The sequence below is a fragment of the Salvelinus namaycush genome, chromosome 12, assembly GCF_016432855.1.
Source record: "Salvelinus namaycush isolate Seneca chromosome 12, SaNama_1.0, whole genome shotgun sequence".
NCBI classification, from domain to species: Eukaryota; Metazoa; Chordata; class Actinopteri; order Salmoniformes; family Salmonidae; genus Salvelinus; species Salvelinus namaycush.
The window spans coordinates 14,750,865-14,763,464 of NC_052318.1; the positions used below are offsets into that span (position 1 = coordinate 14,750,865).

The 12,600-nt window shown below is 42.8% G+C and overlaps 1 protein-coding gene across 1 annotated transcript; it reads right to left on the bottom strand.

The window, feature by feature from the left end:
- Window positions 1-487: 487 nt before the first annotated feature.
- Window positions 488-11,039, bottom strand: LOC120056940 (serine/threonine-protein phosphatase 2A catalytic subunit alpha isoform-like). The gene is made up of 7 exons (XM_039005241.1): window positions 10,763-11,039; window positions 3,108-3,317; window positions 2,729-2,902; window positions 2,270-2,359; window positions 1,840-2,001; window positions 1,525-1,643; window positions 488-1,346 (listed from the first exon to the last, which is right to left on the bottom strand). Exons 1-7 carry the CDS (start codon window positions 10,862-10,864, stop codon window positions 1,274-1,276), a joined length of 930 nt encoding a protein of 309 aa, XP_038861169.1. The 5' UTR covers window positions 10,865-11,039; the 3' UTR covers window positions 488-1,273.
- Window positions 11,040-12,600: the final 1,561 nt, after the last annotated feature.

Consider the following 12,600-nt stretch of genomic DNA (forward strand, 5'->3'; position numbering starts at 1 on the left):
CGCTAAAATAAGGGCAATTGTACGGACCAAGGCGATGTACGAGTTTACGTTACTGCTTTTCATCTATCGCATGTAGCTCTAAATCTTTACCTTGACACACATTCCGGGTTGTAACTTCGAGTCCTGTCATGAGATGGCACTCTTTCACCATAATGTGTATATTTCCATGTTACCTTCTACACCCATCAACAATTACACATTTTTGGGAAATTAGCAGTGGTTTAATGGTTGTTGGATCCGAAGTATTTATCCCTACAGTACGATTAAAATAATCAGTGCAGTTATTGCTTAGCTATGTGAAAATGAGACTAAGGGACATAATGAAGTAACAAAATATCCTCAGCATCCATGGAAGCTTTCTTCCTTCACCTACAATCAATCATAGTTTAGTCAGCATATTGTGCCATCACTTAGATAACAGAATCATTATTCATCAAGTCCATCAACAGATGAAGCCATAAAATCAATTGAGTAAACATGTCACAAGTCCAGGAGCAACTTAATTCTTTATTCAACAGGATCCCTCAATACAAACTCACTCCTCATTATTATGATTTAGTGTGTGACTGTTTCCAATGGCATTTCTTGATCTGTCTGCCACACACAATTGGAAGGGCATCTGTTTAACCCAGCAAAAACCTTGTGACTAAATATATTTTTTAAGACAAAAAAACCCACAACATTCTGTAGAGTTTAACAGCCATCTTCTGACTTGTAAAAACACAAAGGCCCAGTCCGCTCAAATGTGATTTTCCTGTGCTTTATATACATTTCCACACCGAGGTTGTAATATGATAATGCCCTTTTAAGTGTAAGAGCCATTTGAAAAGGCCACCTAAAATTTCAGCTTGTTTTGGTGGGATGTAGTTTTGACCTGCCTGGTGATTTGATAGAGATAAAAAAAAAAGTCCAATGCAGATGTTAAGTGCAAACAGGTTAAAAAAAATTACTGAAAAATGTGCAGATTCACAAAATCAGCCTTGGTGCATTGGATTGAAAATGTTTCAATTAACAAAACTTGGTTACTGTGCTAATCCTGAGATTTGAAACGGGGGAGTAGAGCCAGAGTAGTAAGGAATTGGAGTCCTTGGAGAACTTTGTAACACTTTTTGGTCCATGTACAGATGTTATGTGAATGCTTAAATAGTGGTGTGAATACAATTATGTACATTGATGTTTTGCTGTGTCGCCCAACCCTGCCCCCCTCTCCCAATGTTTTGGATGCTGAAGGTACTTTCATAAATCATGGCAATACTGTACAAGTGGTGAGGTTTTACAGGAAGTAGTCTGGGGTGCGACGGGTGACATGGGGTTCCCCTCTACGAGGCGCAGGGTCAAACTGCAGGCTGGAAAACAAACACCTTGTTTTTAATCTAAAATCCTGTTGAGAGTTGATGGATCATAACATTTAGGTCATTTAACAGATGCTCTTTTACTTCCTCCTCCAGAACTAGAGGACCTTGCTGGTAGAGCAACAAACTGAGGACAGTTGCCCATTCATGGAACGGTAATCAATATGCTTACAAGGAGTATTTCAGGGTGTCGTCGAGTTCCATGATAGATGCCTGGTTACCACAACGGTAACAGTAATTTGGTGCACTGAATATAGTTACCACGTTTCGCTCGTGGCACCAGTTGTAACCCTATAGAAAGAAGAAAAAAACAGGAGAACAGTGTAGTAGTGAATCAGAAATCTGAGACAGTCCTACAGACATCATTTTATAGTACATATGCATCAACCTGAATGAGGTGGCTAACTTAATGCATTCAGATAAACTTTCATACATTATGGTCACCTTTCAGATTTCAAGCATGTCGAATCAGCGACAGACAGCTTACCTCCATAACCAGCTGGTGAGCTCTGGAGACCAGGGTAAGGCGGTTGGCATGGTTAAATGTCTCGGATATATCCTGGCCAAAGGTGTAGCCGGCCCCCCTGGGGGAGATGCCCCAGCCCCCACGGTCATCTGGGTCTGACCACAGCAGGTCACACATGGGGCCCTGTGGAAGAGAGGAGACGTGTGTAAGCAGCATAGTAATAAAGATATGGATAAAGATCTATATGGTGAATAAGGTCACAGAGCGGGGGAGGCAATAAGATAGAGTAGGATCGAAAGTCAATATGGTCAGTTGTGTTTTTCGACCAAATGGTTGAAGTTAGGATTAGGAGCAGACAAACTTATCCTAGACCTGTACCTAAAAGTTACTTCTAACTAGCAGCAATGAATCAGCAGAGTATGCTCAGAAGCAGGGTTGTTGAGCCATGTACCTCGTGTGGCACTTCCTGCAAACGGTCCAGCGCTCGGATGTGATCCAACGTGTCTATGGACGGAGACAGGCCTCCGTGAAGACAGAATATCTTAGAAGGGAAAGAAAACAGAACATTTTACATGATCATTTAAATATTGGTTCTGACTCTGTAACAGTTTGACTGAGACATAACATACATACCCTTGAGGGAATTTTTATTTACAGCATACAACAGTTAAAGCACTGCAGATTCAACCTCATGTGGATTAAATGTGTGAAACCTCAAAATGACACAACGACAAGGATCTAGTTTAACAACATTTACTCAACCGTATTAGCACAACACATGGTTGCCATTCCACTCAGGCCAGGTTCATCAACAACGAGACTCCTGCACAAGGCACACTAATAACAGAGTGATAGCCCCGTAATAACAAAGACATAGGGATACTTAAAAGATTAATTTAACACCTCTTACCTGAGTATCTACCAAGGCCGTGAGAGGAAGGTAATCGAAGAGGTCTGTGAAGTATTTCCATACGTTTGCATTGCCGTATTTCCTTAAGCACTCGTCGTAGAAGCCGTACACTTGTGTGATTTGTCTGCTTTCGTGGTTCCCCCGAAGGATTGTGATGCGTTCACGGTACCTAACCTGCGATCAATGTTCAAAATACAGGGGATTACTAAACAGCACTGTTGAATGAATAGCCTACCAGGGCATTCTGAATGTGTGTCTTAGCATTATATTACTTTGGCATCACAAAGCCCTGTGTAAAATTATCATTGAGCACTCTCGTAGGGCAAGTTCAAATATGAATGGTCATTCAAAATTCCAAGTGCACGTTAACAATACTTGCCTTAAGTGCTACAAGTAGTGTGACAGTTTCTACAGAGTAGTAGCCTCGGTCAACGTAGTCTCCCATGAACAGGTAGTTTGTGTCTGGAGACTTCCCTCCGATTCTGAAGAGCTCCATGAGGTCGTGGAACTGGCCGTGGACGTCTCCACACACTGTAACAGGACATCGGACCTCCTGCACGTTGGATTCCTTGGTCAAAATTTCCTTCGCCTGGACAAAACCACACAATTAGGCAAAGTTTCTCCTTACCCTGGACAAAACAAACATAAGGCTATGTTGTAGGCTACGTTGCAAAACGTTTGAGAGCCTCCCTTCCCACCGGTAACGTCCCCAAGAAAATAGACCAATGACATTTGGCAAGCTAGTTGAATTGCAATGCAGTTCCTAGAAACCAGTGGACTGTGAAGGGCAGCTCTAAGAAGAACAATAAGGCCTGCTGGGGGCAAAGCAGATAATATTATAGCAGAAAAGTCCACTACTGTTATATAATGCACCTGATTGCATTGGCAACAAATATAACTCTGCATGCAATCTCCCCCTCAAAAAGCATCAGTGTTGGTCTTTGAAAAAAGTGGCAACATATGCCTAGGCCCGTCTCCAGACCATTCAAGGAACAACAAATTCATTTTAAAAAACCAGTAGAGATGCTCCTTGAAGTGTCTGGCTGGGATAATAAATTGTTGGCAGAACTACACTGGGGGTTGAGTGGTATAAGGAGCTTTTAGAGCATGAATCCCATTTGGAGAGGAGCAGGCATAGAGTAGAGCAGGGCTGTGTCACTGTGTGGGTCAGAGATGAGCGAGAGATCTCTGCTACAGGCAGCAACGCCCTGAGAAAACAACGGAGAGACACTGGAAGATTGAGGAGAGAAACAGCACAACCAAGGCATATTAAACAAACCTGATACGTTTCCAAATTAATTTGAGGAAATGACCAATTAAATGAATCAGATAAGGGCCAGAACCCGACAAACTATTGTAGGTCAGTGGGACTTAGAACATTGGTAAACATATAGTATATAGAGTCAATACAGCTTACAATATGGTATGACCTCAGAAGACAGATCTTTCATCAGTAACCTAAAACAACTGATCGACATGTCTATATTGAATGGATGATGTAAATGCCTCACCCCTCATAACCGCACCTACTAAAGACATGCCTTGCTGGCATCAGCTAAAAACCTCAAGTTCGTTAATTCGTCATACACAGTGCAATGAAATGCTTACTTACAGGTCACCTTTCGACAATACAGAAAGTGAAAACAAAGAGTAGTAAAAATAAAAACAGAATAGTAATTGAGCAAAAATATGATACAAGGTGGCACTCAAACTAATTTAAGTCAGATATTTACACGTCGTAAAGTACCATACGCCGGAAATGAAGAAATATAGCTAGCTAACGACCTTTTCCACGTGGGAAAAAAAACTGAACGGAGACTTGCTAGCTACGTTAGGAATCTGCCAACGGGGGGGAGAGAAAAAAAACAAAACAAAAAAACACTTCTCCCAAGTGGGTGTGACACCTACTCCCGTTGCCTGCTGCTTGGATTCCACCTGGCGATCTGTTCACCATGTGCCCTGGCCTGTCTCCCTCTGTCTGGTACAGGTACCCCCGCCACACTGCCCCCTCTCCCCCGAGGTGTCGCTCGCCTCCACCACACACACGCGCTGTTGGGGCGAGTGACTCTGAACTTACAATTAGGGATGCACGATCGGTAAGCATATCGGAGTAGGCGATATTAGCTAAAAATGACAACATCGGCCCGATGTCTAGTTTAACACCGATGTAAAAGCTGATGTGCATACCTAAATAAAACGTAGGTAGATGACATAATGCCACAAAAAGTGCTACACAGCATTCCTAACCTAGCCCAATGTCTGCGGTGTGGATCTATTTTGAAGTTTCAAAGATCGTTGCATATGGCCTTTTTGTTATCTTTGTGCTGCTATTATTAGCATTCATGCTCAAGAATGTGCTGGTTCTCATACCGCTGCTGCTATTTCAATGGCATTTGAGAACAAGTTTGAAACATGAACACACGCCTAGCTCCATTCAAAACAACTGACTGGAGAAATAAGCTCATCAACTGTGTCTGCAGCAGACGTGATACCCTCTGTCATGGCATTGAAATGCCTGCACAACAAAACTGCCGACAGACCGTGGGGTTAACTTGCAAAAGTACTCTACTAGAGGCTATGAACAAGTGAGTCGGTGGCATTCTGAACCACTACGGTGTCGCCACCATGCTCGATGCTAGGTACAAGGGCCGCTACTTCGATGCAGACAAGAAACAGGGTTTACGTGAAATGTTAGACAGCTGAACAAGACGGAAATAGACAGTGAGCACCGAGGAAGAGAACCCACGACAGAAGAGGCCAGACAGAGCTGAAACATCACTGCTTGACATGCATGATGAAATCCTGGTTGAGAATGAAACGACTGAACAACGAAACAGCACAGCAAGTAAGTGAAATAAACATGTTTTGATTATGTTTTAGTGGTAATGGGGACATACATAAATTACAACAAAATAACTTTTTGGTCAGTGTGTGTTTCAACTATTTAACTGCACTAGAATGCTTAAAAGGCCGCTACAATTTTAAATATCGGTATCGTTTTTTTGGCAAGAAAAACATTGGATATCTGTATCAGCCAAAAATGTAATATCGGTGCATCCCTACTTACAATGGCTAGCCCCAAGTCATTATATATTTTTTCTTGTGCTTTATGCTATTTGCCTCAGGACTCCTGCATGCTTTGTTGACTATGAACTTGCTTGTTTACCCAACTGTGATACAGTCCATTTGTTCCCACACTCGGGACTCTATTGGTTACACAGACTCCTGGCCTCCCATCCTATTCTATCCGCCACTCGCTGGCTTTGTATTCATGTTACCTGATGAAATTGCTGAACAATATGATCTTGTTGCCATCTAAATGCGCATTCAAACGTCATAAATCAACACTGCAGAGCTCTCCCTGTCCTCTGCTGTGCCCTGATTGTATTACTGCTGATGATACCTGGAAATGTGCATGTACACCATAGCCCATATACTGTTGCTAGCCCCAATTCTGACTTGTGCTCTGATCTGTTTCACTGATTTCTGCTCTCGTAAAAGCCTGGGTTTTCTGCACGTTAACACTAAAAGCTTATTACCTAAAATGTATCAAAAGTGGGGGTTCACGGCTCCAATCTAGTTGTGTTGGTCATTACTGAGACATGGTTAAGAAAGTGTTTTGAATACTGATGTTAACCTTTCTGGTTATAACATTTTCAGCAAGACAGATCTTCCAAAGGTGGAGTGGCAATCTTTACCAAGGATCACCTTCAGTGCTTGGATGTCTCCACCAAGTCTGTCCCCAAACAAATTGACGTTTTAAGCATTAAACTTTCAAATAGCTCTTCGTTGACTGTTGCTGGGTGTAATCGTCCACCATCAGCACCGGCCTGTCCCCTAAATGCCCTAAGACCTCTCCCGGCCTTTACAAACACACCCCCATAAAGAAAACACATTTAAAAAACGGCCCCTGGTTAAACCGTAATCTGGCAGAGTTACTCCACCTCAAGAATTCCAGTTGGCGAAAGGCTCGGCACACGCATACTCAGCCTGACTGGCTCTCATTCAGGCGAATTACAAATAGGTGCACTCAGGCTACCCGGAAGGCCAAAGTTAATTAGTTTAAGGAGCAGTTCTAACCAAGAAATTATGGAAAACGGTTAAAGACCTGGAGAATAAACCCTCCTCACAGCTGCCCATGTCCCTTAAATGTTGATGTGGTTGTTACTGACAAGGATCACATGGCTGAGCTCTTTAAAATCACCACTTCATTAAGTCAGGATTCCTATTTGCCTCAGCCATGCCTCCTTGCCCTGCCAACATTTTCTCATCTCCCACCCCTTCTAATGCAACTAGCCCTGATGCTCCTCCCACGCTACAAAGTGTCTCCTGGCAGGCAGCCACTGTGTCCGAAGTGCTAAATGAGATCCTTAAACTTGACCCACAAAAAACATCTGGGTCAGATGGTTTAGACCCTTCATTAAGGTTGCTGCGCCCATCATCGCCAAGCCTGTCGCTCCTCTCTGGGGAGGTTCCCCTTGCTTGGAAGGCAGACATGGGGGTCATGTATTTAAAAAGGGGGCGCTCAAGCTGATCCTAACTGTTTTTGGCCAATTTCAATTTCCCCTGTTTATCAAGTGTTGGAAAGACTTGTCAATAATCAACTGGCTTTCTTGATGTCTATAGTATTCTCTGTGGTACGCAATCTGGGTTCCACGCAGGTTATGGATGTGTCAAGGCAAACTTTAAAAGTTCCTAAATTATGTCAACATTGCCCTCGAGTCTAAGCAATGTTGTGCTGCTATTTTTATTGACTTGCCCTAAGCTTTTAATACGGGAGACCATTCCATTCTTGTGTGCCGGCTAAGGAGTATTGGTGTCTCTGAGGGTGTCTTTGGCCTGGTTTGCTAACTACCGCTCTCAAAGAGTGCAGTGTATAAAGTCAGAACATCTGCTGTCTCAGCCACTGCCTGTCACCAAGGGAGTACCTCAAGGCTAATTTTTAGGCCCCAAGCTCTTAATTTACATCAACATTAGCTCAGGCAGTAGGAAGCTCTCTCATCCATTTATATGCAGATGATACAGTCTTATACTCAGCTGGCCCCTCCCTGGATTTTGTGTTAAACGCTCTACAACAAAGCTTTCTTAGTGTCCAACAAGCTTTATCTGCCCTTAACCTTGTCTTGAACACCTCCAAAACTAAGATCATGTGGTTCGGTAAGAAGAATGCCCCTCTTCCCACAGGTGTAGTCACCTCATACAAGTACTTGGGAGTATGGCTAGACAGTACACGGTCCTTCTCTCAGAACATATCAAAGCTGCAGGGTAAAGTTAAATATAGACTTGGTTTCCTCTATCGTAATTGCTCCTCTTTCACCACAGCTGCCAAACTAACCCCGATTCAGATGACCATCCTACCCATGCTAGATTACGGAGACGTAATTTATAGAGCGGCAGGTAAGGGTGCTCTCGAGCGGCTAGATGTTCTATACCAGTAGGCCATCAGATTTGCCACCAATACTCCTTATATAGAACACATCACTGCACTCTATACTCCTCTGTAAACTGGTCATCACTGTATACCCGTCACAAGACCCAGTGGTTGATGCTTATTTATAAAACCCTCTTATGCCTCACTCCCCCCTATCTGAGATCCCTACTGCAGCCCTCATCCTCCACATACAATACTCGTTCTGCCAGTCACATTCTGTTAAAGTTCCCTAAAGCACACATCCCTGTGTCGCTCCTCTTTTCAGTTCACTGGAGCTAGCGATGAACGAGCTGCAAGAAAACACTCAAACTGGACCATTTTATCTCAATCTCTTCATTCAGACTCAAATCATGGACACTGACAGTTGTGGCTGCTTTGCATGATATGTCGTCTCTTACCTTCTTGCCCTTTGTGCTGTTGTCTGTGGCCAATAATGTTTGTACCATGTTTTGTGCTGCTACCATGTTGTGATGTGTGTTTTGTCCTATATTTTCTTTTTAAAATCCCAGCCCTGTCCCCACAGGAGGCTTTTTGCCTTTTGGCAGGCAAATTGTAAATAAGAAATCTTATTGTAAATAAGAATTTGTTCTTAACTAACTTGCCAAAATAAATAAAAGGTGAAATAATTAAATGAGCCAGACCAGGAAATAGTGCAGAGTGTAATAAGAGAATTGACAATAGTAATAAGAAAACCTTCAGCCTAGAATGATTTCACAGAATAAACAAAGTGTGAAGTTCATCAGTAAATCACTCTTCCCCCATTCTGTATCCCAAGACAGAGGCCATTCCACAAGTGTTATATTGAGTCACAGAGCCCAGCAACAATGTGGTAGTGATGCAACTCAGAATCACTCACATCCAAGGCTATATTTACTCTGGCTGCGCATTCTGCTGAACACATTAACAAAATGCACAGGGGATGGATGTGTCAGCCATCACTGAGCAAATGTGTGCTCTAAAACCACACCACTACTATGCTTACACCTACTGTTCAAGAGCTGGTCAATCACATGTTGATAAAATTATTTAAATGTTGAAAGATAATGATTAAATAATTCCACTGAAACCTTATAATTGTATGAAATTGATTAGAATCATAAAATTATAATCTGATGTGTGTAGTTTTAGTCAGAATTAGGTTAAACAATGTATCTGTATAGTGGGAAAACAGACTGAGCAAGGCGTAACTCAGGATTTTAACTTGTATGTGGGGGCCGAAGAAAGATACCGAGAACAATTAAACTGTGTTTGGACCGACCTGGCTAGGCCTCTGAGGAATTTATGAGGGCATAGGGAGTACTTCAAGGTTTCCCTAATCTCGGGGGAATGGAACTGTCGGCTGGGTAGTGATACCGTGGTGAGAACTATGGAGAAAGATAAAAAAAACTCACCTACTGTTTGTGTGGAAGTATGTGCATAGGATACCTACTGTTTGTGTGGAAGTATGTGCATAGGATACCTACTGTTTGTGTGGAAGTATGTGCATAGGATACCTACTGTTTGTGTGGAAGTATGTGCATAGGATACCTACTGTTTGTGTGGAAGTATGTGCATAGGATACCTACTGTTTGTGTGGAAGTATGTGCGCAGCTATAAAATGGATGTCTTTGTATAATGGACTTCAGAACGTTCTCGTGAATAAACACTTGGTTTTTGTAAGCTGGGACTCTTGTCTGCTTCATTCAACCAGAATCTTACAAACTCGGTTGCAGACTGAGTAGATTAATTGAAGTTTATGAACATTGATAACAAAATTCTCATAACACGTGTTCAGGGGTTTGTGAGAAAACTGATTACAACAACAAAATGGAAACCATTGAGTAAATGGCAAAACCACTCACTTGAGACTGAACTCCACAGGCTAATAGAATGTGATCACTGACACCTTGTAGCCTAGTGGTGAATATTTGGCAATGGGAAATTCTAGCAGAGTACCATTTTCATCCATACCGTAATCCTGGCCTCTAACCTACAAATCATCTCAGGACACGAATCACCTGTTTGTAAACAAGTCAAACGAGTACATGAGTAGACACACCTGGTTATATATATAAATATATATAAAAAAAGAGTATTTAAGCCCATACATAAGTGTAACAGCCAAGTGAAAAGATTATCAATGAAGATTGATGTTAAATCCCTGCTCAGACCCTAGGTGGTGTACTGATGACTTGATAAAGTGAAAGTTCTGTCTGACCTAGTTATTGTCGTGTCCCACAGTTCAGTTCACTCAGGGTGGGAATCCAGGATGTGTGTATGTCTGTTTTACAACTGTACTCAAGTGTGTATGGTTTGACTAGATCAAACAAATAAAAATACTTCACATTTCTTTGACAAGCGCAATGATTTTGCCACAGGACACTCAGTCATACCATCAGCACATACAGTATGACGCTAAAAACACCCCTAACATTTTAGATAGACCTACACGAGAACGTAGGCTATATAAATAACCACTCTTGAAACTAGACAGGATTATGTTATAAGCTATTTGGCAAGTGTTGATAGAGACAAACTGCGCAATATGTATAGTATCATCCCCCTGAATGTTACACTGAAAGATTTTACAATGGAAAAGTATATTCCCGTATACCGTAACTTACCTTTTCGCAAAGCGTTTTGACTTGGCTCTCTGACAGCTGTTTGCAGTCGTTGATTTGTTCGATCCATAAGTCGATCTCCTTCGTAAAACACTTCTCGTCCATTACTGATTGTTATTCCGGTTAATTCAGTGGCACGGAAAATTGTTATTTCCCTAAATACTCGCAATCTTCCCCCAAATTGACCAACCAAGTTGCATGCGGTTCTAATTGACACATAAATTGCTGAACGTACATGAACCGGAGCGACTAGGATATGTGGAGACGTCAGTAGCTGTTGTCCCACCCTAGACCGTGATCCACTCAACACAAGTAGGACTGGGAGCGCCAGGCAAATGCCGCATTACTATTGGTCTCCCAGTAGAAATCTTTGCATTCTTATTGGCTATTGGGCGACTTCGTTTGCATGGCCCGGTGCCCCGCGTAACCGGAGTTCACCCTTCCATTGGTCCATAGGAATATCTCCATCCACCCGGGAAACCGGGCCATGCAAACGAACTGATCCAGTGGTTGGTACATTGTAACCCTTTGTTAATGATCGTAAATAATGCTAAGTTGTTTTCACTATGAAAATAGCCTATTCATGGTTAGGGACAGATCTAAATTTACTGGGGCAAAAAAAGGTTTTTATAGGTTTTCCCAAATGTATAAAAAAAAAAAATACAGGACAAAAATTCCTTATATACATAAGTGATCAGACCCTTTGCTATTAGACTTGATATTGAGCTCAGGTGCATCCTGTTTCCATTGATCATCCTTGAGATGTTTCTACCATTTGATTGGAGTCCACCTGTGGTAAATTAAATTGATGTGACATGATTTGGAAAGGCACACACCTGTCTATATAAGGTCACACAATTGACAGTGCATGTCAACGCACAAAACAAGCCATGAGGTCAAAGGAATTGTCTGTGGAGCTCAGAGACAGGATTGTGTCGAGGCACAGATCTGGTGAAGGGTACCAAAAAATGTCTGCAGCATTGAAGGTCCCAAAGAACACAGTGGCCTCCATCATTCTAAAATGGAAGAAGTTTGGAACCACCACGACTCTTCCTAGAGCTGGACGCCCAGCCAAACTGAACAATCGGGGAGAAGGGCCTTGGTCAGCTAGGTGATCAAGAACCCGATGGTCACTCTGACAGAACTCTAGAGTTCCTCTGTGGAGATGGGAGAACCTTCCAGAAGTACAACCATCTCTGCAGCACTCCACCAATCAGGCCTTTATGGTAGAGTGGCCAGACTGATGCCACTCCTCAGTAAAAGGCACATGACAGCCCGCTTGGAGATGGCCAAAAGGCACCTAAAGACTCTCAGACCATGAGAAATGAGATTCTCTGGTATGATGAAACCAAGATTGAACTGTTTTGCCTGAATGCCAAGCGTCACATCTGGAGGAAACCTGGCACCATCCCTAAGGTAAAGCATGGTTGTGGCAGCATCATGCTGTGGGGATGTTTTTCAGCGGCAGGGACAGGGAAACTAGTCAGGATCGAGGCAAAGTACAGATCGATCCTTGATGAAAACCTGCTCCAGAGCACTCAGGACCTCAGACTGGGGCGAAGGTTCACCTTCCAACAGGGCAACAACCCTAAGCACACAGCCAAGACAATGCAAGATTGGCTTCGGGGCAAGTCCCTGAATGTCCTTGAGTGACCCAGCCAGATCTTGGACTTGAACCCGATCAAACATCTCTGGAGAGACCTGAAAATAGCTGTGCAGCGACGCTCCCCATCCAACCTGACAGAGCTTGAGAGGATCTGCAGAGAATAATGGGAGAAACTCCCCAAATACAGGTGTGCCAAGCTTGTAGCGTCATACTCAAGAAGACATGAGGCTGTAAT